At 38.8% G+C, this 26,880-nt stretch overlaps 1 protein-coding gene across 1 annotated transcript in view; it reads right to left on the bottom strand.

The window, feature by feature from the left end:
- Nucleotides 1–26,880, bottom strand: part of LOC124794888 (E3 ubiquitin-protein ligase KCMF1-like) — a 93,125-nt gene that overhangs the window by 41,129 nt on the left and 25,116 nt on the right. The window contains 1 exon segment of the mRNA XM_047258584.1: nt 24,726–24,830. Coding sequence (XP_047114540.1) covers nt 24,726–24,830 — 105 coding nt within the window.

The following is a 26,880-nucleotide window of genomic DNA, read 5'->3' as shown; positions in this document are numbered from 1 at the left end:
TAATCAAGATACTCCTAATACAGCAGTTGTCATCTGATACCAAAGGTGAATGTAAAGCAAGAATAAAGGTAAAGAGAGAAAGATGGTAAATGTATTTTGTCTGCTCTCCAAAGATTATATCTCTTGAATGAAGACCTACCAGGATGAGATATCTTCCTTCTTAAAGTAAATCACCAAGCACTCCGTTCTTCAATAGAACATGCAAGCTCCCCTTGTCAGCCGTCTTCTGTCTGGAAGTTATCTTATCTTTCCTGCCACGTCTTTATCGGTTTCCTGTATATAAATGCAAACAGCAGCAGCAGCTAAATTAATGAATTCCTCTTTGTTGATAGCCATGGCCGTTTAACGAAAATGCTTCACATTTTACGAGCACAGACCACTGAGAAATGGTGGTTGAGATTGCCATGACCTGATGAGGCTCATTCATGTAAGTGTAACTCGAGAGAGAGAGAGAGAGAGAGAGAGAGAGAGAGAGAGTGTACATAAAAAAAAGAAGAAAATATCAATACACAGAGGAACAGAATTAAGTTGTGCTAAACAAAACTGTACTATCCTCTCCAGAAAGTTTAAGAATATAAGTCCCTCACTCAAGAACGAAAGGTGGAGAGATGCTTTCTGATGGGAAGATGGTCAAGGGGCTCACAGGGTTGGATGTGGGGGCAAATGTAAATGTCATGTGACTAGGGCCTCCCGTCAGGTAGACCGTTCGCTGGGTGAAAGTCTTTCCATTTGAAACCACTTTGGCAACTTGCGCGTCAATGGGGATGAAATGATCATGATTAGGACAACATAACACCCAGTCCCTCAGTGGAGAAAATCTCTGACCCAGCCGGGAATCGAATCCAGGCCCTTAGGACTGATATTCTGTCGTGCTGACCACTCAGCTACCGGGGGTGGAGAAATGGGAAGATGTGAATGACTTTCTTCTTTTTCCTGGCTTTTATCCCATTTCTTCACAGGTTTGGCTGGTTATTTAATGGATTTGGTAATTAGAGAGATTAGAGCCCACACACAGGCATACCGACAATCTTTCTTCCCACGAACAATACGAGACTGGAATAGAAGGGAGAACCAATAGAGGTACTCAAAGTACCCTCCACCACACACCGTCAGTTGGCTTGCGGGGTGTGGATGTAGATGTAGATGTAGATATTAGTTGTACAGGATGGCTGGATGCCCTTCGTGTCACTATGTGTCATCACCTCCTCCTACCGGATGGAAATTGTGTACCCCTAAATCGGCTGTGGCTAGTGTTATCCCACGTGAAAGTGTGCAAACATTTCCTAAATGTTTTCAAATTATATAACTGAGGTGGGACATCGGTACCAGCCTGGAATTCACCTAGGCAGATGTGGGAAACTACAAAAATGGGCAAAATTATAGTGATACACAGTGTAACTACCACACACATATGATGGCTTATAAAAAAATTATGTACATAAAGCTTCCCAGAAAGGATATGCCCACTGACTGACTTGACCCTGTAAACCTGCCTTTACTGCATACCCTCTTATCAACTAAAGTAGCCAGGCATGACTTGCAACTCGCCCTCAGTTTCTAACAAAGGAGTGGTTTTGAATTTGAGTCCTGATCTGGTACACAGTTCCAAAGCTACATACATTCCACTTCACAGTGAAAGATCAATTCTGAAAGCAAGTAATTCCATATTAACATAAATAACAGTTTCTTATTTTGGAAGGACGCATGCAGAAAATCCATCCCTCCTTCTCCCACTGCCCTACTACAATATGTGATATACATTTTACACCTGACTTCCTCTTATCAGTACCTTTATTTCTGAACTTTAAAACTTTAAATTATATAGACTATGTAGTATCAGAGATTTACGGAAGGAAATGATTAAGATTATGTTTATTACTGACACGGTAAAAATCCATTTAATACAATTATACTAAAACAATCTGTTTCACTTCAAATTCTTCATGCAATCTAGAAATATCCACAGATTAGCAAGGGTCTTCTTTGAAACTTTTAGCACTGTTATCTACTGGGAAAATAAAAAGACGTGTAATTTCTTTTATACACACTAGCCTTTAAAACAGTAAAATAGGTACACTGATTCACAACATTACACAAACACTTGAAAGGTTGGTAAATAATGTTGACGTTTACAGCTGTAACAGGTGATCAAACTTTTATTTAGCTATATAAAGAAACTAACTCACCTGCCATTTACAGGCAGAAATCAAATATACTTGCCAAGACATAAACATTGACTATAGTGCCAGCAAACTCTAAGCTTCTAATTCCAGTTTTGGGAACTCTGAGGACAAAATGCTATGGAGAGAAGCAGAATGTTTAAAACATCAGTAAATGTAACTAGAAAAACATTTAAAATATATGTAAAGATGCAAATATAAGGAACTAATAAAATTTAGTATAAATAATTTAATGCAATAGACAGTGTAACTGCACTGCATCTTTAGCTTTAAAACCAAAGGCTTTTAGTAATTTAAACTATCCATAATTGACTTCAAGTACTACTGGAATCTTCATTTTCACTTTATGTGAGCATAGAGAAAGAACATTTTCCTCAGAAGAAGAAACAATAAATGAACATGTAGACTGATTTTGAGCTAAAGGATTTCTTAGAGAGATAGGAAGGAAAGAAAGGATATAAAATCAAAAATAACTGAAGTAATTTTAAGGCCCAGAGATGTAAGAAATAACTTGTACATGAAGAAAGTTGTACACTGTAAAATAATATACTTTTTGTTTGTTTTGTCATACAAGCCACAGTTTATGGCAAAAACATAACAAGAATGGAGACATGATCATTGAGTTAAATGATTAATAAATAACAAAATGGAGAAAAACTGAACATTGAGAGACATGGCAGAAATGGAAATTGACTAAAGAAACTTGTTTTATTGTAATCTGTCCAATTCATATTAATTCACAAATAATTGTGGAATTAATAACATGACAGAAGCAAGACCCTACTGATATCTAACAAAATTAATGCAAGAAGTTACATTATGTAATGTAAGGAAGCTAGACAGCATATACTACTTCTCATTAGAGTATAGAAATAACAGTAAATACCTCAAAGAACACAGTCTTGAGGTTTCTGGCAATCTTAGCAAACAGTAACTCAAAAGTTGAATATAATACACTAACTATAATGTAAGGTAATTGGATGGATAAGAAAATCTACTTACCAAGCAGCATCAGAACACACACATAAAAGATTATAATTACACTACTGGCCATTAAAATTGCTACACCAAGAAGAAATGCAGACGATAAACATGTATTCATTGGAAAAATATATTATACTAGAACTGACATGTGATTACATTTTCACGCAATTTGGGTGTATAGATCCTGAGAAATCAGTACCCAGAACAACCATGTCTGGCTGTAATAACGGCCTTGATACATCTGGGCATTGAGTCAAACAGAGCTTAGATGGCGCGTACAGGTACAGCTGCCAATGCAGCTTCAACACGATACCACAGTTCATCAAGAGTAGTGACTGGCGTATTGTGACGAGCCAGTTGCTCGGCCACCATTGACCAGACGTTTTCAGTTGGTGAGAGATCTGGAGAATGTGCTGGCCAGTGCAGCAGTCGAACATTTTGTGTATCCAGAAAGGCCCATACAGGACCTGCAACATGCAGTCGTGCATTATCCTGCTGAAATGTAGGGTTTCGCAGGGATCGAATGAAGGGTAGAGCCACGTGTCGTAACACATCTGAAATGTAACGTCCACTGTTCAAAGTGCCGTCAATGCGAACAAGAGGTGACCGAGACGTGTAACCAATGGCACCCCATACCATCACGCCGGGTGATACGCCAGTATGGCGATGACGAATACACGCTTCCAATGTGCATTCACCGCGATGCCGCCAAACACGGACGCAAGCATCATGATGCTGTAAACAGAACCTGGATTCATCCGAAGAAATGACATTTTGCCATTCGTGCACCCAGGTTCGTCATTGAGTACACCCTTGTGCAGGCACTCCTGTCTGTGATGCAGCGTCAAGGATAACCACAGCCATGTTCTCCGAGCTGATAGTCCATGCTGATGCAAACGTCGTCGAACTGTTCGTGCAGATGGTTGTTGTCTTGCAAACGTCACCATCTGTTGACTCAGGGATTGAGACATGGCTGCACGATCCGTTACAGCCATGCGGGTAAGTTGCCTGTCATCTCGACTGCTAGTGATACGAGGCCATTGGGATCCCGGACGGCATACCGTATTACCCTCCTGAACCCACCGATTCCATATTCTGCTAATGGTGATTGGATCTCGACTAACGCGAGCAGCAATGTAGCGATATGATAAACCGCAATCGTGATAGGCTACAATCCAACCTTTATCAAAGTCGGAAATGTGATGGTACTCATTCCTCCTCCTTACATGAGGCATCACAACAACGTTTCACCAGGCAACGCCGGTCAACTGCTATTTGTGTATGAGAAATCGCTTGGAAACTTTCCTCATGCCAGCACATTGTAGGTGTCACCACCGGTGCCAACCTTGTGTGAATGCTCTGAAAAGCTAATCATTTGCATATCACAGCATCTTCTTCCTGTCGGTTAAATTTTGCGTCTGTAGCACGTCATCTTCATGGTGTAGCAATTTTAATGGCCAGTAGTGTAGGTAAGTTTTCGGATCTAGTGGCTTCTTCTTCAGGCAGATGGGTTGAAGAAGAAGGTAGATGGGTAAAAGAAAAGGACTAGAAAGGACTAGGCTAGAAAAAGGGGTAGATTGTACAGTTAAGTCTCCTCTGACCCACAGTTCTGGGTGACTTCCCTGAAATCTATCTCTTTCCCTAGCCCTCTTCAGTCCTATTCCTTTTCCTTCACCCTCCTTCCCTTCCCTTCAACCCTTCTGCCTGAAGGAGGAGCCACTGGCTCCAAAAGCTTACGTAATTACAATCTTTTATGTGTGTTTTCTGCCACCTCTTGGTGAGTAGATTTTTTATCTATCCAATTATCTTATTTTGTCAAAAATTGATAGTTTTCATTTTTATATTAATTGTAACGTCCTATTGACAATCACGTATGTCTATTGTGGGCATAAGCAAAATGAAACTGGGTCTTTCCTCGTGTTTGACCTAAAGTTATCCACATATTCAATTTTCAATGTATTTGGGGACACTAACAATGTTTTTCAAACTTCGGTGGAATAAGTCACACCAGTTATGGGACACTGGAAGCCTAAGCACCAACTTTCTCAATTTTGAAAGGTCATTTGTAATTTACAGTCAACTCTCTCAAATATTTTGTTGCAGACAGACAGGTTTTCTGCATGTATGAGATCTTATAAAAAGAAATTAGACAGTTCACATTACTAAGGGACTATTTGTTCTGGGCACAAGACCATGTCCTCACAGAAACATCATTTAGACTATGGTTATGGACAGTTTTTAACACTGTGACTACAGGTACTTGTGATGTGTCAACGCAGTTTCATATATAGTACCAGGTACCAGTCTCTCTTATGGTATCTTGCCAGTGACTGTCAATTAATTGGGTGACTGTGCTTGTAGAGCTGCCACATAGTGCACCATGGTAAGCACTCCCAACAGTAAGGAGACGCTCAAGGTGTCACTTCACACATGAAAACTAAGAGGTATGAACCCAGTAGTAGATCTGCAGCCACAGTGTTCCATATGGAGGCTGCCTGTAACAGCAGCTAAAATAATGGTTCATTGTGCATCATGATGTGGTCTTACAGCCAGAAGAATTTCACTAAACACAACACTTGTAACTTGTACAGTTCATTTTTTATAATATATCTGGATTCATAAGCTGACTTTCTTACCAAAGTCACATTCTGTTCCCAGTTGAACAGCTAACTCTGAATCTTTCTGTGTGACAGGACTTTCCCTGCATGGACTAAATGTGAAATTATTAACATAGCAAGCCACTATTATTGTTAGCCCTAATAGAAATCACTTCAAACAAAATATTGAAATTAAGCACTTTTCATAAAATGAGAAAGCTTCATAATGAAAACTATAGTAAATTTGGTGGTAGTCTCAAGTGGAAAATTAACGGTTACAGAAAGTTGAAACAATTGTTCCCCTTTAATATGAAACATTCAGTGACAGAAAGAGTGGAAATCAGAATCTGATAAACTATTGTTGAACACTTCTACAGATAATGGCTGTTTAAAGACAGACACACATGCATATAACTACTGCTTTTAGAGTCATATAGGGAATGTTCTTATAGAATGAAATGGGACCTCTTATGTTTGTCAATCTCTCACACAGGAGTATGATACACAAGCATACCAGCAGACTGTGTTACATTTAGACCACCTACAGCTTCTTGCTGGAAACTTCACATCTGGCACAAAAATATGCCACATAGTTCTCACAATCAGTGTGAAGAGTGGGTCCATGAACATATTCCCAATCTAAGAGTACTTGTCTGGTCATCAAACAACCAGAGTTTTGTCCTTTAAAGCAAGTTAGCATTCAGTAAGGCATATCTGTGCATCTTGGATGTGTTTCAACAAATTTTCAATGGTTGTTGAATGGTCTGGCTCCCCCACACTAAGCCTCAGAGTACATTACATAACAACAGATGGCCACTACAACTCGGACAAAAGAATGTATTACTAGGTGCGTGTGTAATCAAATAAAACTTGTGCCTGTTACTGGAGACATATTATTGGTCATCTGTAAAACACCAGTATGTAACTGTTTTCATATGAAATACATAACAAGCACCTTCTTTGAAAGACTTATTGATCACTGAGCTAACTGAAAAAGAATACTGCCAGAGGGTGTGACCATCTGACTAACTGGCATGACTGAAGTCAAAATAAGTGAAAGGCAAGTATTCACCCTACAGTAAAGGTACATAGAACACAGATCACGCTGAAAAAGGGAATATTCATGCTTACAATCTATTGTCAAAGCAAATGGTGTCCTCAAATAGCTCTCGTATGCACCTTTATTCTTCCTTCTGCCAAATTATGTTTTTCTACATCACTTCTTATGTTAAGTTTACCCGGGTATCATTAATCCTCACAGTTACACACTAAACACAACAACCAAACTTTCTTCTGTATCTCCTTCTTTTACACAATTTTTGAATAAAGCAGAAATTGGAAAATAACTGCTGGTTTTGACAAGTGATGTAATGAAAATGTGCCAGATAATGAACATGGTGACTGCAACATCATTTCTTGGCTGTATTTTGAAACACAAATAAAACAGTTTTGATTGCAAGAAGTTATTGCATCAAGCAAAGAAATATTTCAAGTTATGACTAAAATGCTCAATCACAGAGTGCTGAGAGAAACATTTATCAGAAAGAATACAAATCAAGTACCAGTACTGTAAAAGGCACCTCTACAGCAATAATGGATGCTGCAAAAAATGGTACATACTTTTGTTAAGAGAATACTGTAAATACTTGAAGCTATTATCACAACTTACTCTCTAGCTATACAGCTCAAAAAGAGACTGATACAGTGTCATATATATCTTGAGCAAATCAATATGGTTATTGCAAGAAGACCTTCAACTACACACTGGAAATAAAACAAGTATTGTGAAGGTGCAGTGGAGACCACAATACACAGAATGAATTTTTTGTAAAAAAAAAACTTTTTTGTACAGAAAAAATACCTGTAGATCTACTAACTGTCATTCCTGTTGAAACCAAACAAAATTTTTTCCTCTTACACAGCTGAAATTAAGCACGTAATTTGTTTTAAAGTCAACAAAAGTGTGGCAACAAACAGTGACAATAATTCAGTTCAAAATGCGCACCAAGTGATACCATGCAGCCGTTAGTATTAGACCCTGGCCAAAGCTGATGCCCAGTATTACAAATGCCTCTTGACCCCAATTTTCTTATTTCTTTTTGCCTTTTTTTCCTTTTTGCATATTATTCAAGCAGTTTATTTCTAAACACACCACGACACTGCATTTCTTACACGCTTGCACTTTTCACTTGATCATGTGACAGTGCGCACACCATATATATCTGGTGACAAACTTACAGCTGATATAGTGGATCCGTTACAAATGTAAAGTTACATATGTTCCATGTCTTTGCTACTGACAGATAAAGAGATTTATTCAACTGGAATAACTTCACATTTGTTCAAACAATCGCTCTTCCTATTAGTATCCAATCTCTCGTTGCATTTGCATAGCACATAATTATTTGCTCGTATTTCTCTATTTATGAACCATCTTGGTATGATATTAAATTATGTTTGTAATGCAGTCTTTAGAAGATAACAACAAAGGAAGACCTACATAACTCACCTCAAAATAAGCAAGAAATTTTTATATATCTTTTTTTTTTTTTTAACTTTCGAAGTTTGTGTCTCACATTATGTCTTACATTGATAAATTTTAACTTATTTATAGGACAAATGACAGTGAGTATCCAAAGAACAATAAGAAGGAGCAATGGAATAAATGAAGTGTCAGTTGACTGTTGGTCACAGGATATATTTGACAAAGGCTGTTTACTCACATAAATTCAGAGTGAAATTGCAACACTGCCCACTCCAAAATGGACTGCAGCAGAAAAAAACAGATTCAAACTAGTAACTGAATAAGTTAGCTCCAGTATTTATGTAAATTTGTGTTTTTTTATAGTCAAAAAAGTGAGATGGATTACAGCTAATTATGTCAGTAAATTATATGTTATTCAAAAAGAAGACATCTGCATTGTAAAAGACAAATTATGTAAATTGCTAGAAAGAGGAACCAACCAGGTTGCATGCAATCAATATGCCTCACAACCAACATCACAACGAATAGGCTCTTTTCCAGACAGTTATTCAATAGACCAACATGGAATATTGGCATTTATTCAATTAAGGACAATGGAGCAACACATGTGTCAAAAGTCTGAAAACAAAACACTTTGAATAATCCTAAAATTGAGGAAACATTCTTATATCCAGAATGAATATTCACTTTGCAGTAGAATATTTATTGATCTGAAACTGGGTGGCTGAACTGTGTGCAGAGCAGGACTTGACCCCATTCTTGTAACTTCGCATTCTGTCCAAACAATCACTCTTCCCATTTGTATCTAATCTCTCATTGCACTTACACAGCACATTATTATTTGCTCTTATTTCTCTATTTATGAACCATCAGAATTTTCTTGCAAAGTTATTCTGGTGTAGTTCTGTGAAAAACGTATGTGAGATCATCATCTGCAGAACTAAATTTTTTGTATTGGCCTCCAGCAGTTTTAACAGAGGATCAAGTAGGTAAAAAGATGAGGGCTAGTAGAAATCCTTGGGTAACAGAAGAGATACTGAATTGATGAAAGGAGAAAATACAAAAATGCAGTAAATGAAGCAGACAAAAAAGGATACAAATGCCTCAAAAATGAGATTGACAGGAAGTGCAAAATGGCTAAGCAGGGATGGCTAGAGGACAAATGTAAGGATGTAGAGGCATATATCACTAAGGGTAATATAGATACTGCCTACAGGAAAATTAAAGAGACCTTTGGAGATAAGAGAACCACCTGAATGAATAACAAGAGATCAGATGAAAAACAAATTCTAGGCAAAGAAGGGAAAGCAGAAAGGTGGAAGGAGTACACAGAGGGTCTATACAAGGGTGATGTACTTGAGGACAATATTATAGAAATGGAAGATAATGTAGATGAAAATGAAATAGGAGATATGATACTGAGTGAAGAATTTTATAGAGCACTGAAAAACCTAAGTTAAAACAAGGCCCCAGGAGTAGACAACATTCCTTTAGAACTACTGATAGCCTTGGGAGAGCCAGCCCTGACAGAACTCTACCATCTGCTGAGCAAGATGCATGAGACAAGCGAAATACCCCCAGGCTTTAAGAAGAATATAATAATTCCAATACCAAAGAAAGCAGGTGTTGACAGATGTAAAAAGTAATAAACTGTAGGTTTAATAAATCATGGCTGCAAAATATTAACACAAATTCTTTACTGGAAAAACTGGCAGAAGCCACCTGGTTGGATTCTGTAGAAATGTTGGAACACATGGGACAATACTGACACTATGACTTCTCATGGAAGAGAGAGTAAGGAAAGACAAACCTGCATTTCTAGCATTAGTAGATTTAGAGAATGATTTTGACAATGTTAACTGGAATACTCTCTTTCAAATTCTGAAGGTGGCAGGGGTCAAATACAGGGAGCGAACGGCTATTTACAATTTATACAAAAGAGTCGAGGGACACAAGAGGGAAGCAGTGGTTGAGAAGGGAGTGAGACAGGGTTGTAGCCTATCCCCGGTGTTATTCAATCTGTATATTGAGTAAACATGAAAGGAAACAAAAGAAAAATTTGGAGTAGGAATTAAAATCTATGGAGAAGAAATAAAAATTTGGAATGGACAGTGTCTTGAAAGGAGAATATAAGATTAACATCAATGAAAGCAAAATGAGGATAATGGAAAGTAGTCGAATTAAATCAGGTGATGCTGAGGGAATTAGATTTTTCCATTTGCCTATGAAGGTAGATAATGGGAATTTTTAAAGGCAATGATAAAATTAATTATGAAGTCTTTCCATTTACTAAAATGACAGCAGAATTTTTGTCACATTTTTCACAGGCTTTAAACACCCCTACACTTGAAATTTAGTTTTTACCAATTTTCTTGGAATAGAATACAATCTACTTCTTTCTTTAATGGCTCTATTTTTAATAGTTATCCATAGATGCACATTACAATTTCTCTCTAACAACATAAAGTAAAAGAAACAGTGATACAGGCTTTGAATGCGTGTAGAACTAATGTGCAGCCAGCACACAACTTCTGAAAATTTGCTAAAAATGTGAACTATGCTATAATGATTTACAATAGTTTGCTTAAGAAAGGTCAGGTGGACAATTCTGTAATCTCTATTGAAGGAGCAAGCAATGCTGTCAGAGGTAGAAAGGAAGAAGAAGAAGAAGAAGAAGAAGTAGTAGTAGTAGTAGTAGTAGTAGTAGTGAATTTAGGAATGACTGACATTTTAACTGCAGAGTTGAATATTTGCTACTGTAAATAAAAAGCAAAATACTACAAACAAAGTACTATAAAGTTTATTTTTATCTTCCAGTTTAAATTGAGAGAGAAATAAAATGGCATAAAAGAGAAAAACAGCAAAGTTATCTAATGTACAGACAGGAAAAAATGACGCAAAAGTAAAAAAAATAAAAAAAAAAAATAAAAAAAATAGAAAATTACCTTCTGCTGCTCTAAGTTTTGAAGCGACAGTGACTGAAGAAAACATTTTGCTTTAATGAGCCTCATAATTAAGAGCATTCAAACTTTGAATGACTTCAATTTATGAAAGATAGTGTTATTCGCACCACACTGATAATTCTCATTTAATTATCTACTTCATAGGGGTCATTCTCCAAGGTTTCTGCACAGATCACTTTGAATTATTTTTGTTAGCTTTGTTACTTTTCCAAATTCCATTCCATTCTCCCAGAAGAACTGTTCCCAATGTTGTATTACTTTTTCTTGTGCATGGTGCCTTTATCAGTCTTCCGATTAATTTGATGTGCACCCTTGTATGCACATCATATGAAAACAGCCAGCCAGTATACAACCATGGGAGTAATGCTGTCAGTCAATCTAAAATATGGTATACAATTTCCTCCACTGCATTTTATGTTGACTGTCTCACAAGGCAACTATGTTTGACTTTTGTTCAACAGCTCAACATGCTGTACTTGCACTGCTCATGATAAAGACACATGTTGTGCTACATCCAAGTTCAGGACTAAATCTGCCAAAAGCACAAACATAGTAAGTACACTCTTTCACATGCAAACAAGCGTCCAAATATGCAGCAGATTCTCTGTTGACTGTATCAATACCTAAAAATATCACTGCAAATATTCAGCAGCAGATAACTATGAGTGAAAAACTGAATGATCCCTAATCATTTATATCAATACTTTCATACTCTCCAAACCAATTTCTTCACCCACACCTGTGGACAGCAACTCTATAGTAGGACGGAAGACCACTGGATCAGATGTTGGTCACGAGCTTAAAAAAGGACACTGGTCACTTTGGAGCACTGTTTGCCAGTGAATCAACTTGGACTGCCCAATGTGTCTACAAGGAATGGTGCAAAACATGCAACAATGTAAGACGGTGCACGCACAGTGGTCAAGAAAAGGTACTATCTAATAAGAATCAGATATAAGTGTCAAGGCTTGTCAATGACAGTCAGTTTCAAAACCAACAAAAATTTCAGCTGTCAATGAATATAGTTCAGTCTCGAGTAGTTTCTGTTCAAACAATGCGAAAGTAACTGAATGCAATAGGCATCTGGAGCTGGGTACTTCGCAAAAGGTCATCGCTTTCAACACAAAAAGCGACCTATCTTTAATGGACCAAAAACACTTTAATAGTAGCTAACTAGAGGCATGTAGTGTGATCCAATGAGTTGCAATTCTGCCTCTTTTCAAAGGATGTGAGACAATGGATGAGTGCATTGATGGACCGACAAGGTTCATAGCCTGCAGTGTGTGGAGGTTGTTTTTGTGCTGTGACTTGGATCCATTCATTCAGGTTACTGTGAATGTGAACATGAACCAGGATGTTTATTTCAACATTGTTGGTGACCAAGTGTTCCCTGCATTTTCTTGATAGCACCATGTGGACAAACCTATCCTCCAAGATGACAACTGCTGCATTCATACGGCTGCATGCAGACGTTTCCAGTTTGGCAAATACTCGGCCTGCTAAATTATTCAAATTTAATACCACAGAAAATACTTCGAACTTTTTGAACAGCCAGTGAAATGTAGCAATCTACAGCCCCACAATTTGGTAGCTCTATGGAATCTGATAATCCGTTAGTGGTTTCAGCTGGATATGGCATAACTGAAGGAACTTGCGGACGGACTCTCTCACAAAACTGAGTTAACTATCTAGGCTAGGATTGGTGTTAATGTTGTACTAATGTGGCGTGTCCTCGTGGGAACTAGTTTTTTGGGCAGTGTGCTTGCCAGGCTTGGTGTTAAAGACTTGTTTACATCAGTTACCTGAACCGATGCTGAAAGGTGTAACACATCATTTTATAGCGGAAAGTTAGATCAACTGAATGGAATATATAGTGTCTCATTCACTAACAAAAAACACATTTTTCAGTTTGTGCTGTCTCTGAAACTTGGTTAAAGCCTGCTAAGGACTTTCACTTCCTGGAAACGACACACTCAGAAGTGACAGGAACAACAGTTTAGGGACAGTAGCTACACTAATCTTTCTAATGGTATTCTTGAACTGGCAAAATCCAGATATACAAATTGAAGCATTATCTAGCAGGTCATAAGCATTATCTACCGGTAGCACAAAATCTAACCTGAACAGAATGCATGCCTATGGGCTACTCTGCCAAGAGCAGATACAACACACATAATATGAAAACTGAAAAGAAGAGGTTGTAGTGGATGATTTTAACACTCAACACACAGTATCAGCAACTGCTTCGTACCATTAGAAATTTTACTAGTAACCAATTGAGAGGTAAAAGTAAGTCATCTGGGCTCTAGCTACCTATTAATTGTTTTGAAGCTAGGAAGATTAGGGTTTCGAATCCTGTTAACGGAAAGGTCATTAGGTATAAAGAACAAAGACAGAAGAGAAGGGGGTGAAACTGGCCCCGTCCTTTAAAAAAATGAATTTATAATCCGGGCATTTGCCTTTATTGATTTACAGAAGCCACAGAAAAAAAATTATCATAATAATCAAGTAAGGATTCGGAAGCCATTCTGCATCAGAAATAAAACTAGTCGAACATGGGTGTCTGAATGGCAGGGAGCCACCAATGTACATAAGGAAGCCCTGAGGAAATATGAAGCACAGCTCTCAGCAAAACTATGTCAATTTACATAAAATAGAAGAGGATACCATGAGAATGGTGTAAAGTTAAGAGAATGTCAACAATTTTGTTAATATCTGAAGCCATTCTTCCACAGTTGCTACTTCAGTTATGTTTATCATGTAGCTACGAAAAATTTCAGATGCAATTTTTCCTTTTCTATGTCACAAACATAACAGAACTTTTACAATTCCTTAATCTAGCCAAATGTCGAACAGGTGCTAGTGAAAAAGACATACCAATAGCCAAATATTCTCCAAGCAAAAATGGTCCAAGTCTTGACAAGTCACCTATTTCTAAAGCCATTCTCTATTGCCGATCAATAAACACCTCTAATTTTTTGTACAAATAGTGCTTTTGATACAAACAAAGTCCACAAAAACAATCTTCCATTTCTGCAAATGAAGGGAAACAATATTTACCATCTGTTTATAACAGAAAATGGAATGAACACTTTAATAATAAGTTTATAAAACGTGACAGAATATTACCTGAGCTAAACTGTGGAAGAATCTGATTCAGTGACATACTGCTCATTAATATAATTACAAGACGCTTTTAGGGAGCTGGAGCGGATGACTAATCTGGTCAGAATGGTGGTGGTTGTTTGCATATCATGTGTGACATACACAGTAACCAAATGGGTTTTTCAGTAAGGGTTGGAACTTAAGAAATTCTCATTCATTTGATCAGTGAGACAACTCTTTCTCCAGAGATATCTGCCTTCTAAGAGTGTTTTTCAAACTAAGCACTCTCAGTGAAAGCTACAAAAATAAAGGAATGGAACATATCTCATGTCTTTGTGAAATATTTGCTATCATTTCTCTGATCCTGCTTAGCCGGGTGGTAACTTGTTTGCCTACCATGCTCCTGGCTGGGAGATTTTCTCTGCTCGTGGACTGGGTGCTGCTTTGTCCTCATCATCATTTCACCAGCACCGACACGCAAGTCGCCCAATGTGGTGTCACCTGAAATAAGATTTGCAGCTCGACAGCCGAACTTCCCCGGATGGGGCCTTCCGGCCATCAATGTCACACAATCATTTCATTTATCATTTCTCTATGGTGGACTGCTCCTTATCACACACAAGGAATGAATAATAGGATCAAGAGCTGCACTACATGTATGGGGTTGCAACAGCATTCAGTTTTGGCATATCCCTCACCTCCCCCACCCACTATTTAAAATTTCCACTACTGACAAACATTTATAATCTGAAGAAGGTGAAACTCTGCAACATGCAGATGGCATGGAGAATAAATCTCTAGAAGGCTGCAGATTGTAACAGTCAGCTGCAATGTTTGTGCACAAATAAGAGTTAAAAAACAAGCAAGATGAAATACCCACACTCACAGCAAAACCATCTGCATTAACGTTTTCTAGATACAGAATGTCTCACAGAGCTTGTTGTGCTAGCTCCTTACCAGCCTCCTGAGAAGGTGATATAGGCTGCAAGTGAATATATGTCGCAGCTAAACATCTGACACAAGATTATTGTAAAAAATAAATATTGTACCACTGAATTTACAAGAAAATTCAAGCCTTTGAATTGCACTTCCTCCCACTCTTTCTTCAACACCCGCACAACTGCTACTACATACGTGATGGAGGCACTAAATTATGTTAGCAATCTACATAACAACCGGGCAGTGTAGAGCAACAATATTACCGTATGCCTGCGACAGATTTTCATACATATAATGGGGGCTAACAGTATAGACAAAGCTGGTTCACTATGAGACCCATATGCCAGGTGCATGCATACATGCTACAGTCTAAAAACAGAAGTCAAAACAGAAGACAGTGTGCTTCAGGCCCTTTTGGTAATCAGCACCTCAGCCATCTCCTCCATCTCTTCACAACACAATAAAACAGAGTGACTCTTCAACAGGACGAGATTTGTGTATTGAGAGGTCTGGTGATGTGACTAATTTAAGAGGTGAAGATGGGAAAGATAGGAAAGAAGTGCATTAGTTACGCAGTGAAATTTAGACTTCAAGTTATAAACAATGCAAAGGAACGCGGAAAGCAGGAAGCTAGATGCAGATTTCATGTTAAGGAACACAACATTTGCCGATGGTGTGAAAGTGGAGAGAAACTTTTAAATAGTTAAAAAAGTAGTGTTCACTTTCAGGCGAAAAGTGCAAATATCCAGATGTGGACAGAGACTCAATTTTACGGTTCAAGACACGAAATATGAAGATGCTGTTACAATGTAAATGATTCAAATTGAAGGCTGAACATAAGTGAAACATTTCTCCAATGCTATTTAAAAGTTTCGTATCTGTGGGTTTGGTGACTACGCAACAACATAACCTATCTGTTCTTCGCAGAACTACAAATGTGCAAAAAATGTTTCAAGTGCATGAAAAGTCTAGTATCTCTTTGGTATTACATGAGCCAACTTCGAAGTTAAATTTTTTATTTACCTTCCAAAATATGGAATTCTGACCAAATGCCAGCCCATTCTGAGATGCCAAACAACACTACAGGAAATAATGTATGGGAAGCCAGTGTGCAAATACATACGTGTGGTGCTGCAAAGCAAAAGCACACAGTGATGTAGAAAATTATTGTCGATGGACGAAAATTGTCAGTGTATGTGGCTTTCAATCGGAAAACCATTCCCAAGGGAGAAAGCTTCCCAGTTGTAATTATTGTAAAAATTATTATTTTATTCAGAGTCGTTATTCTTCAGCAAATGTAATGTATATTTCAGAACAAAAGTACGCTGTCACTTGCAGAGAGAGTTATTTCACTTTACCAGATTTGACAAATTAATTTGTCTTCTTCATAGGCCTACAAAATTACAGATATTATGAATCGATAGACCTCGGCTATACATTTGTGCAAATTACGGAATATTCCCATTTCAGCTCCTACAGTTTCATAAAGTTATGATAAGTGGCGACGCTATACGTAGCCTTCAAAATGGCACCTGTAACACAGGTGCGTTCGAAGCAGAGAGCCGACACAGTTTCTTTTGGTGGACAACCAGAGCACTGCAGATAATCATCGGCACTTGCAGAATATCCACACAGACACACGGCAGTGAACAAAAGCACAGCGAGTCATTGAGTGAAGCATCCGTCATCGTCACAACAAGGTCGCACAAAACTGTCTGTTCTCCTGTGTGTTGACTGGCCACACAAAGCTGTGACTCCTGCAGTGTTAGAATGAGCCAGACACTCTCATTTGAGGTGATCAACGGATCACTAGATATCTCTGTTAACAGTGATGACACATTCATCCACTCATCGTCGTGTTCCCACTCCCTAACTGAAGACCAGAAAGGGCAGTGAAGGACCACCGGCACACAACTGCTTGCACATTATGAGGCTGTTCGTGACAATTTTTTGTTGAACATTGTCACAGGTGATGAAACGTGAGTTCGTCACCTCAAACTGGAAACAAAACAGCAATCCACGAAGTGGCACCACACCACATCTCGTCCGAAAAAAAAGTTCAAAACCGCAACTTCAGCCGGTGAAGTCGTGGCAATGGTCTTCTGGGACTGAAGGGTTTACTCTGATGTCCTCCCTCCTTGTGCAACGATCGACTCTGAAATGTATTGAGATACCTCAGTAAAATGAAGAAACAACTGCAGTGCACTCATTGCCACAAAAATGCAAACGAATTTCTCCTTCTCCGTGACAATGTAAGGCCTCACACAAGTCTGCACATCCAAGAGGAGCTTCGTGGAACTTTTCTTCTTCATCCACCCTACAGCCCAGAGATCTTTTATCTTCTGACTTCATCTGTTTGGCCCAATGAGGGATGCACTCCACGGGAAGCAGTGCGCGGATGACGGGCAGGTTACTGGTGCAGCAAGAAGTTGGCTCCAATGTCGACCGGTAGTATGGTACTGCGCAGGTATACAAGCCCTCCCAGTAAGGTGGTGTAAATCTGTCTCACTGAACTGAGATTATGTTGAAAAATAGAGAGTGGAGAATACCAAGGTGTAACGGCATCCTTAATAAAACCAATTTGTTTTCAGAAAAAAAGAAAAATGAATTGCATTACTTACTGAATGCCTCGCGTATAACATCTACATCTATATCTACATCTACATTGATACTCCGCAAGCCACCCAACGGTGTGTGGCGGAGGGCACTTTACGTGCCACTGTCATTACCTCCCTTTCCTGTTCCAGTAGTATGCACTGTCTGAAAGCCTCCGTGCGCGCTCTAATCTCTCTAATTTTACATTCGTGATCTCCTCGGGAAGTATAAGTAGGGGGAAGCAATATATTCGATACCTCATCCAGAAACGCACCCTCTCGAAACCTGGCGAGCAAGCTACACCGCGATGCAGAGCGCCTCTCTTGCAGAGTCTGCCACTTGAGTTTATTAAACATCTCCGTAACGCTATCACGGTTACCAAATAACCCAGTGACGAAACGCGCCGCTCTTCTTTGGATCTTCTCTATCTCCTCTGTCAACCCGACCTGGTACGGATCCCACACTGATGAGCAATACTCAAGTATAGGTCGAACGAGTGTTTTGTAAGCCACCTCCTTTGTTGATGGACTACATTTTCTAAGCACTCTCCCAATGAATCTCAACCTGGTACCCGCCTTACCAACAATTAGTTTTATATGATCATTCCACTTCAAATCGTTCCGTACGCATACTCCCAGATATTTTACAGAAGTAACTGCTACCAGTGTTTGTTCCGCTATCATATAATCATACAAAAAAGGATCCTTCTTTCTATGTATTCGCAATACATTACATTTGTCTATGTTAAGGGTCAGTTGCCACTCCCTGCACCAAGTGCCTATCCGCTGCAGATCTTCCTGCATTTCGCTACAATTTTCTAATGCAGCAACTTCTCTGTATACTACAGCATCATCCGCGAAAAGCCGCATGGAACTTCCGACACTATCTACTAAGTCATTTATATATATTGTGAAAAGCAATGGTCCCATAACACTCCCCTGTGGCACGCCAGAGGTTACTTTAACGTCTGTAGACGTCTCTCCATTGATAACAACATGCTGTGTTCTGTTTGCTAAAAACTCTTCAATCCAGCCACACAGCTGGTCTGATATTCCGTAGGCTCTTACTTTGTTTATCAGGCGACAGTGCGGAACTGTATCGAACGCCTTCCGGAAGTCAAGAAAAATAGCATCTACCTGGGAGCCTGTATCTAATATTTTCTGGGTCTCATGAACAAATAAGGCGAGTTGGGTCTCACACGATCGCTGTTTCCGGAATCCATGTTGATTCCTACATAGTAGATTCTGGGTTTCCAGAAATGACATGATACGCGAGCAAAAAACATGTTCTAAAATTCTACAAGAGATCGACGTAAGAGATATAGGTCTATAGTTTTGCGCATCTGCTCGACGACCCTTCTTGAAGACTGGGACTATCTGTGCTCTTTTCCAATCATTTGGAACCCTCCGTTCCTCTAGAGACTTGCGGTACACGGCTGTTAGAAGGGGGGCAAGTTCTTTCGCGTACTCTGTGTAGAATCGAATTGGTATCCCGTCAGGTCCAGTGGACTTTCCTCTATTGAGTGATTCCAGTTGCTTTTCTATTCCAACTACTTACTACTGGTTTAGCTGATGTATCTTCTTCACAGAAGCATAATGCTATGATATGTCCAAGCATGCACAAATTGTATGTTATTATTATAAACAAAAATCTTATAAAAATAATTATTGTAAGACCTTGTGGTGATGGCTGGATGAAAGAGGAAGTGGCCCTAGACTGGATTTCGGCAGCCAGGACTTCTCTTCACTCAAAAACAATGCTTTTATTGGATAGTTTTCATACGCAAACTGGCGATCGGGTGAAACAGAAGCTGAAAGAAGGAAGCTGTGATGTAGTGATTACTCCTGGTGGTATGACAGGTGTGTTGTCGCCTTTGGATGTATGTATCAAGCATCCCCTCGAAGCTAGTATAACACAGTTCTATAGAAATTACATTGTAAACACAACAACTTCAACATCAGGAGGCCATTTGCAACGTGCGTCTGTGACAGAAATGTGCCACTGGAGTATGGCTGCTTGGAAATCAATATTGGAAGAACGTATCATGAAAAGATTAAAAAAACAACTGGCATTTCCAATATACCTGATGTAACTGAAGATGACCTCCCTTATGATAGTGACTCGGTGCAGAATTACAGATCATCTAATGGGGGTGATTGAGTTCGATTTGGGTAAGTAAAAAAGCAGGTTGATTTAGTTTTGTGAAACAAAGTTGTTTTTCTTTTTTCAGGAACAGGTACTGCATTTGCAAAAAAGGTATAAGTTTTTCGGATTTTTCTTCCTATGCCTTTGATAGTTTACAACAGCAACTGCAGTAAGTTGTAATGGTAGTAATTTCAACTCACAAGATATGGGTGCAAGTCATTTTGAAATCGGCAATTTGTGATCTGAGAGGGAAAAATCTCAATTATAGGCTGCACCACGGTTTTTCAAGCCAAAATTCAAGAAAAAAAAAGTGCAGACTACGTTCATTATTACCAATCAGCCATGCATAACTGTGATGATGAAATTAACAAATGCCAGTAGAGAGCACTGAAGAACATGTGCGCATGTGATATGTTCCCATCCATAAATACACTAGCGATTGCAAGACATGAGTCCCCCCCCCTCCCCCCACGTATGCCAGTGGCCATACCTTTGTGTTAAATTTGTTTTGAAAAGAGGTCAAAAATCAAACAATCTTCAACTGTGATATAACTGACATACTGAGAGACCTTCTTTTCCTTCTTCTTCTTCCTATAGTAGATCATCTTCACTCCCATCTAATGCTTTTGTTACACAGCACTTTCTAAAACCATTCACAAATGATGCACTGAATGTGTGTGTCCAAGCAGCAGACAGCTCAGCACCACTTCTGAAACTTGTACTTGCAAAGTAACGCATCCTGCAATGGTGACAAGATCTGTGTTCAGGGTGAATATGGAAAAAAAAAAAAAAAAAAAAAATCCTCAGATTTTTCCCGGGTTTCTCAAATTAAAAACACCCTTTTCCTGGATGAAAACACACATTTTCCCTGGTGAAAATACACTTTCTCCATATTAAGTGACAGTATACTTTCCCTTGGAGCTGTAAAACTTATCAATCCTTTGAATGGTAAGGGTTTTATAACCCAGTGTAGAATTTCCTGGCACTTTATGAAGCAAAAAAACAATGTGTTTTTGAAAGATCTTTGATGTACAGCAACATGTTCACAGCATATTTTTGTGTTACAAAAGTATAGATATGGATTCCACCAAACACAGCATGCTGGTTTCCGAAGCACTGAAATTGAGATTCCGATATGCTTTTGTGAGCCAGTAATAGCTCGGGTGACATTATCCTACCAGTAAATGACAACAGATATTCAGAACATAGGACATCGTACTCAGCCAACAGCAACATCACTAAGTAGTGTGAACACACAAATAGGAAAAGTTAATGGTTTCAATTAATATACATGTAGTATAGCAACAAGAAAAGCTAAGCTCCCACATATAATCTTCACCTTTTTTTAGCATGTGGCACCCTTAAGATATATCAAAGACAAATGTGACAGTTAAATTTTAAATGATGACAAATGTCTGGTCTTCTGGGTGTGAAATTTTTCTGGTCTTCTGGTTCAAATTGCTCTGAGCACCATGGGACTTGACATCTGAGGTCATCAGTCCCCTAGAACTTAGAACTACTTAAACCTAACTAACCTAAGGACATCACACACATCCATGCCCGAGGCAGGATTCGAACCTGCGACCGCAGTGGTCGCGCGGATCCAGACTGAAGCGCCTAGAACCGCTCTGCCACACCGGCCAGCTCTGGTCTTCTGGGTCTGAAATTTTTCTAAGTGGTTGGTCCTCAAAGTGTAAAACTTTGAAAGAGTCAAACACTCCGTGATTTCAGAAATTTATCGCACATTTTAACACACAAAGTAATTCATCTATATAATGGAAGGAAACATTCCACGTGGGAAAAATTATATATAAATACAAAGATGAGGTGACTTACCGAACAAAAACGCTGGCAGGTCGATAGACACACAAACATACACACAAAATTCAAGCTTTCGCAACAAATTGTTGCCTCATCAGGAAAGAGGGAAGGAGAGGGGAAGACGAAAGGAAGTGGGTTTTAAAGGAGAGGGTAAGGAGTCATTCCAATCCCGGGAGCGGAAAGACTTACCTTAGGGGGAAAAAAGGACAGGTATACACTCGCACACACGCACATATCCATCCACACATACAGACACAAGCAGACATATTCATCTTGCGTAGAAGGAAAATTGCTTTCAAAGTAACACTCCTCAAACCACCATTCACAACATCTTCCCGTGATCTGTTACAAATTTAAACAGTTGTGATGCCACACTCACTGAAAGCAGAATGTTGTTACAAAGTATTGCATAGTCTTTGTATTGAAGCCTTTGACATGTCGGCAGACAATTGTGTTTGCACTGTGTTGATGTACATGGCAAATTTTCTTTGCAACTTAAGTTGTATATTGGTGTTTTTCTCTCATTTACATTTTATTGCTGCAGTATTATTCTGCAGGAGTGGGCTAAAGTGAAATTCTTACCAGTCAAAATTACAAAAATTTCACTCAAAACTAAAACAATGAAAAATTTCCAGAATTCAAAAAATGCCCACGTTATTCCCAGTTTTCTCCTAGATGAAAAAATTCCTTTATTTTTCCCGGATTTCCCACAGTGTATACACCCCGTGTGTTTAATTTCAGGATTTATGCCTTCACTGCTGGTGTCACTTGCCCCTTGAAAGCACAAAGGATCCCACAATCTATAAAAGAACACCTGGCCTCCTGCTTGAGACTATAATTAGTCAAACTACAATCAACTCATTAGTCGTCCAACCTTTTCTGTCGAAATGAAATATTATGACACCAGGAGGCAGCTTTTCCTTTGGTATAGTTTTACAACTGAGGACGACTTGGGTCACATCTTTGTCACATCGGCAAGAGCACACATCATAATGGTGATTGTGATCTCCTACCGCCGATTGTGATTTCCTACTGCCCATAGTGCGAACCAGTACATTTTTGGTGTAAACTGACTCATTCCACATCATTTCGATAAAAGAATTGTTTAAATGATCTATTGAACATTAACGGTTGTACTGAATGTCATGCCAAAGTAAACAGGAGTTTCCTTTCTGATTAACCCTAAAAGGTACGCATGTTCCTTTCTCAGCCTTATAATGTGTTGCTGACACACTACCAACTTCTCCTCATACCATACCAGAAGACACTGGGCAAGGAATGTTTGATGTCGTAGCCCAAGTCCACTGCACAACATCATCCTTGTACACCACCTACAGCTGGCTGTGCCAATGCACAATGTTTATTTCATATGACATCATGGGGAAACTACCACTCCATTTCAATATTTTCAAAAAGTTCAGTCGGTGGCCCACTGGAAGCTTTCCTAGTTGAATTTGCATTTTTTAGATGTCCTTTGTACTTTTGCCAACTCCGAACATTGGCTTTTGTGACTCTGCACTTGCCCAAAGCTGCACAGTTGTTTATTGCTTCTGCATACTGAATAACAATTTGATATTTGAATCAAAGTAATGCCTGGATCATATGGAAAAATTCCATCTTGAACCGGAATGCTCCACACCTATCCATTATACACTTCACACTGAAGTTTAGAAGAGGGATTTCCAAAGTAGAAAATAAATAAATAAATAAAATGCCGCAACAAGCATTTCCTGCTATTGTATAACAATGCTTAAAGTGTGAGTGTACATTCTAGGTTAAAAAGCTACACATGGCAGAGAGTAGAGTTACTGCTTAACGGAAGTTCAAGGTTATATTCAGTAAAGAAAAGAAAAACTCCACATTATATGCTGCAAATGCACGACGACCCCGTATTTCTGGGCACAAAGTTCTGGGGAAAAACCTCCCCTCGAAATTAAGAGCTGTATGGCAGTCCTGTATGGTTCAGGGTAGGCAAGCATCACTACACATAGGTGCTTGCTGACAGATATCCAGAGATGTATAACATCAATTGTTAAATCAATTCCAAAAGCGTAACAAATTGACAGTTTTCCCACAACATTATAACCATTGTTAAAACATGGAAGCTAAATAAAAGTATTTTACTCGAATCTTATTACATGCATCTGGTTTGTATATATGTAACAGCCCCCAGCTCAAAAATAGACTATTCAAATTCTGATGGAGTAAGAATTATTTGTAACCAGTACACAAGGAGAGACAGTGGCATGCAATTTATCATCATTCACCGGAGCCTACTAATAGCCACAAAATTCTCCACTGTGTCAAATGGGTAGCTGCATGCAACAGTGCCGATGGTGAGCTACCTGCTGGACAGAAACGTTGTGCTTGGTTGCCCTTACTTTTCACGAAGAGTAGATTACATACCATCTCAAATTATAACACCCTTCCTTTCTTTTCCATAATAATTTAGTCACAAAGACAGCTTTGCCTTATACATACATTCCACACAGTCATAGAGAAGAAGCTGAATTTATATGGCTGCATGCCCAAAATTTTATGGAACAGTCTTTACGTTGCGAAAACACGAAGGTGCACAACAGTTTCTTTGTTTACTTTATATATTTAATACATAATCAGAGAAACTTTCCAGTCTAAAAGGCTGCTCAACCTAAAGGCTGAAAGTACCTTTGTTCATTGTGATTCAACTTGTGGTTTGTGGCTTCGAATGTATGACAATTTTTGAACTGCTCCTTTTAGACCTGCATATTCCAACCTATAATTAATTTTGTAGAATTTATATGCTGTGAACTAAAATTATTATAAAAAAGAACAATAATCAATAGTCTAGACAAAAACATAATGAAAAAAGGAGCCATACTGTAGTTTGTGTTGGGCAAAATTGTATAGCAAAGGATATGAGAAAGGATATCAGGTCCCGAGGTCCACTGCGATGCTCTAAGGTTAGGTGACCCGCGAAGTCATCAGTAACCAAATTTGGGTCACCCCCAGGCAGGGATGCGCATATTGGGCAAACCTGTGTGAGAACAGCAAAGATTATATTTTGTAACCTAAAACATAATAAAAATGCACAAAGTGGATGCAAACTACTTGAGATAAATACCTGACGAAAATAAATCTAAAAAACCTACTGTCAGTCCAGCCAACAGACACTCAAATCAAAAGGTAAAGGGCAAGGTACCTTAAAAAGTTATCAATTTCTTAAACTTTTACTGTTGTATATAAGTGGTCTGTAATGTACAGTATGATCCACGAGGTGTCAAAAGTAAAACACTATAAACAATAAACTATGCAAATTTATTGCTTGTTAACAGTACATAAATGTGTAGGAGAGTCTGGACTTTGTACCTGAATTTTGTGTTACAGCACATTGGCAACTACATGTCCGCCACTGTGAATGTAGCACATTTAATGCCCGACAAGCACATTGCGCAATGTGATATGCAGCATTTCTTGAGTGTTTTGTTGAAAGGTCACTATAATCTGCCTCCATAGGTCAGACAGATTCTGTGGTCTTTAAGCTTACACTGTTGAACTGATGTAGCACCACACAAAGAACTCCTTAGGGCAATTAAGAAGCCATGAGATAGGTCCGCCATTCAAGCACAGCGATCATTTAATATCAGGTTTAATTGTTCCCACATTATGAGAGCCCAATGTGGTGGAGTGCCAACCTGCTGATAGATATTGGTGTTCGGTGCCCCATCTTGCTCTAACTGAGGGCCACATACAGCTCAATCATTCCAATATAACTGACAGTACAAACGGTCACCTCCGCAAAATGGGCTGAAGGCTCTCTCTTGAGTCACTCAGCACCACACATTCACTTTGGTACTGGCTCTTTCAAGCTTTTATGAGACTCATGAATTCTCGGTTCCCAAAATGATACAGTTATGAGTGTTGACTCAGCCACTTGCATGAAATGTGGTTTCATCCACGAACATCCATCAATTTAACCACTGATAATTTGCTTCCTGCCTCTCACACATCATAACAACAAATTGGAGTTGAGTTCCATAATTTAGCTGTGTTGGTGCCTGTGAGTGCCGAATATGATATGGATACATGTTAAGGTATTATCTAACGATCCTTGGACATGTTGTGTATGGTGTATTCAGCTCTGTTGATAAATGGCAGAGTGACTTGTGTGAACTCTGAATTGTGGCTTATCAAATATCTTCTTCCATGTTTCTATCACACTGCCTTCCACCTGTGTGAGGCATCTACAATGCATTTTCCAAGGACATGTTGCACCATTTAACAATGTCTCCATGTGATGGGACTTACCTAACGTACTGACATCTGAAGGTTCCCTGGGTCTATATGACACTCAAACATTTTGCGTACTGTATGAGACACTGAGTGCATCATTGTTGCCTAATTACCATTTTCAGTTAATCAAGACGCACGGAGCGTGTCAACTTGTGCCACATTCATACAACATTTTTCTGATGCCTGGTGTTTATGCTGTGAACTATGTGCTATTGGCTTGCCTCACAGAGCACTGTCAGTCATTGTTAACTGACATCATATTATACTTTTCTAAGATCTCAAACAGATTCCCTTTATAACACAAGTTTTCAGCACCAAGAACCCCCTGCTAACACGGAAGGATCCGAAAAATTGCAGAATTTTGGCACTTTTCTCAGTACAATTTGCACTGGCTAACAGTCTTTCACACTAAATACTTATCAAGATACAGTATTTCAAAGCAATGGCAAATTTCTCAAATCATCAATAAACTGCAAGACATGCACCTTTTAACATAATAAGAATATAACAGAGGGAAACATTCCACGTGGGAAAAATATATTTAAAAACAAAGATGATGTGACTTACCATACGAAAGCGTTGGCAGGTCGATAGAAACACAAACAAACACATACATATACACAAAATTCTAGCTTGTGTCTGTGTATGTGCGGATGGATATGTGTGTGTGTGCGTGCGAGTGTATACCTGTCCTTTTTTTCCTGTGTGTATGTATGTGTTTGTTTGTGTTTCTATCGACCTGCCAGCGCTTTCGTATGGTAAGTCACATCATCTTTGTTTTTAAATATATTTTA

This window comes from Schistocerca piceifrons, chromosome 4 (assembly GCF_021461385.2).
Source record: "Schistocerca piceifrons isolate TAMUIC-IGC-003096 chromosome 4, iqSchPice1.1, whole genome shotgun sequence".
Classification (NCBI taxonomy): domain Eukaryota; kingdom Metazoa; phylum Arthropoda; class Insecta; order Orthoptera; family Acrididae; genus Schistocerca; species Schistocerca piceifrons.
The sequence above is the reverse complement of the archived record's forward strand: the minus strand, read 5'-3'. Positions and strand labels throughout refer to the sequence as shown.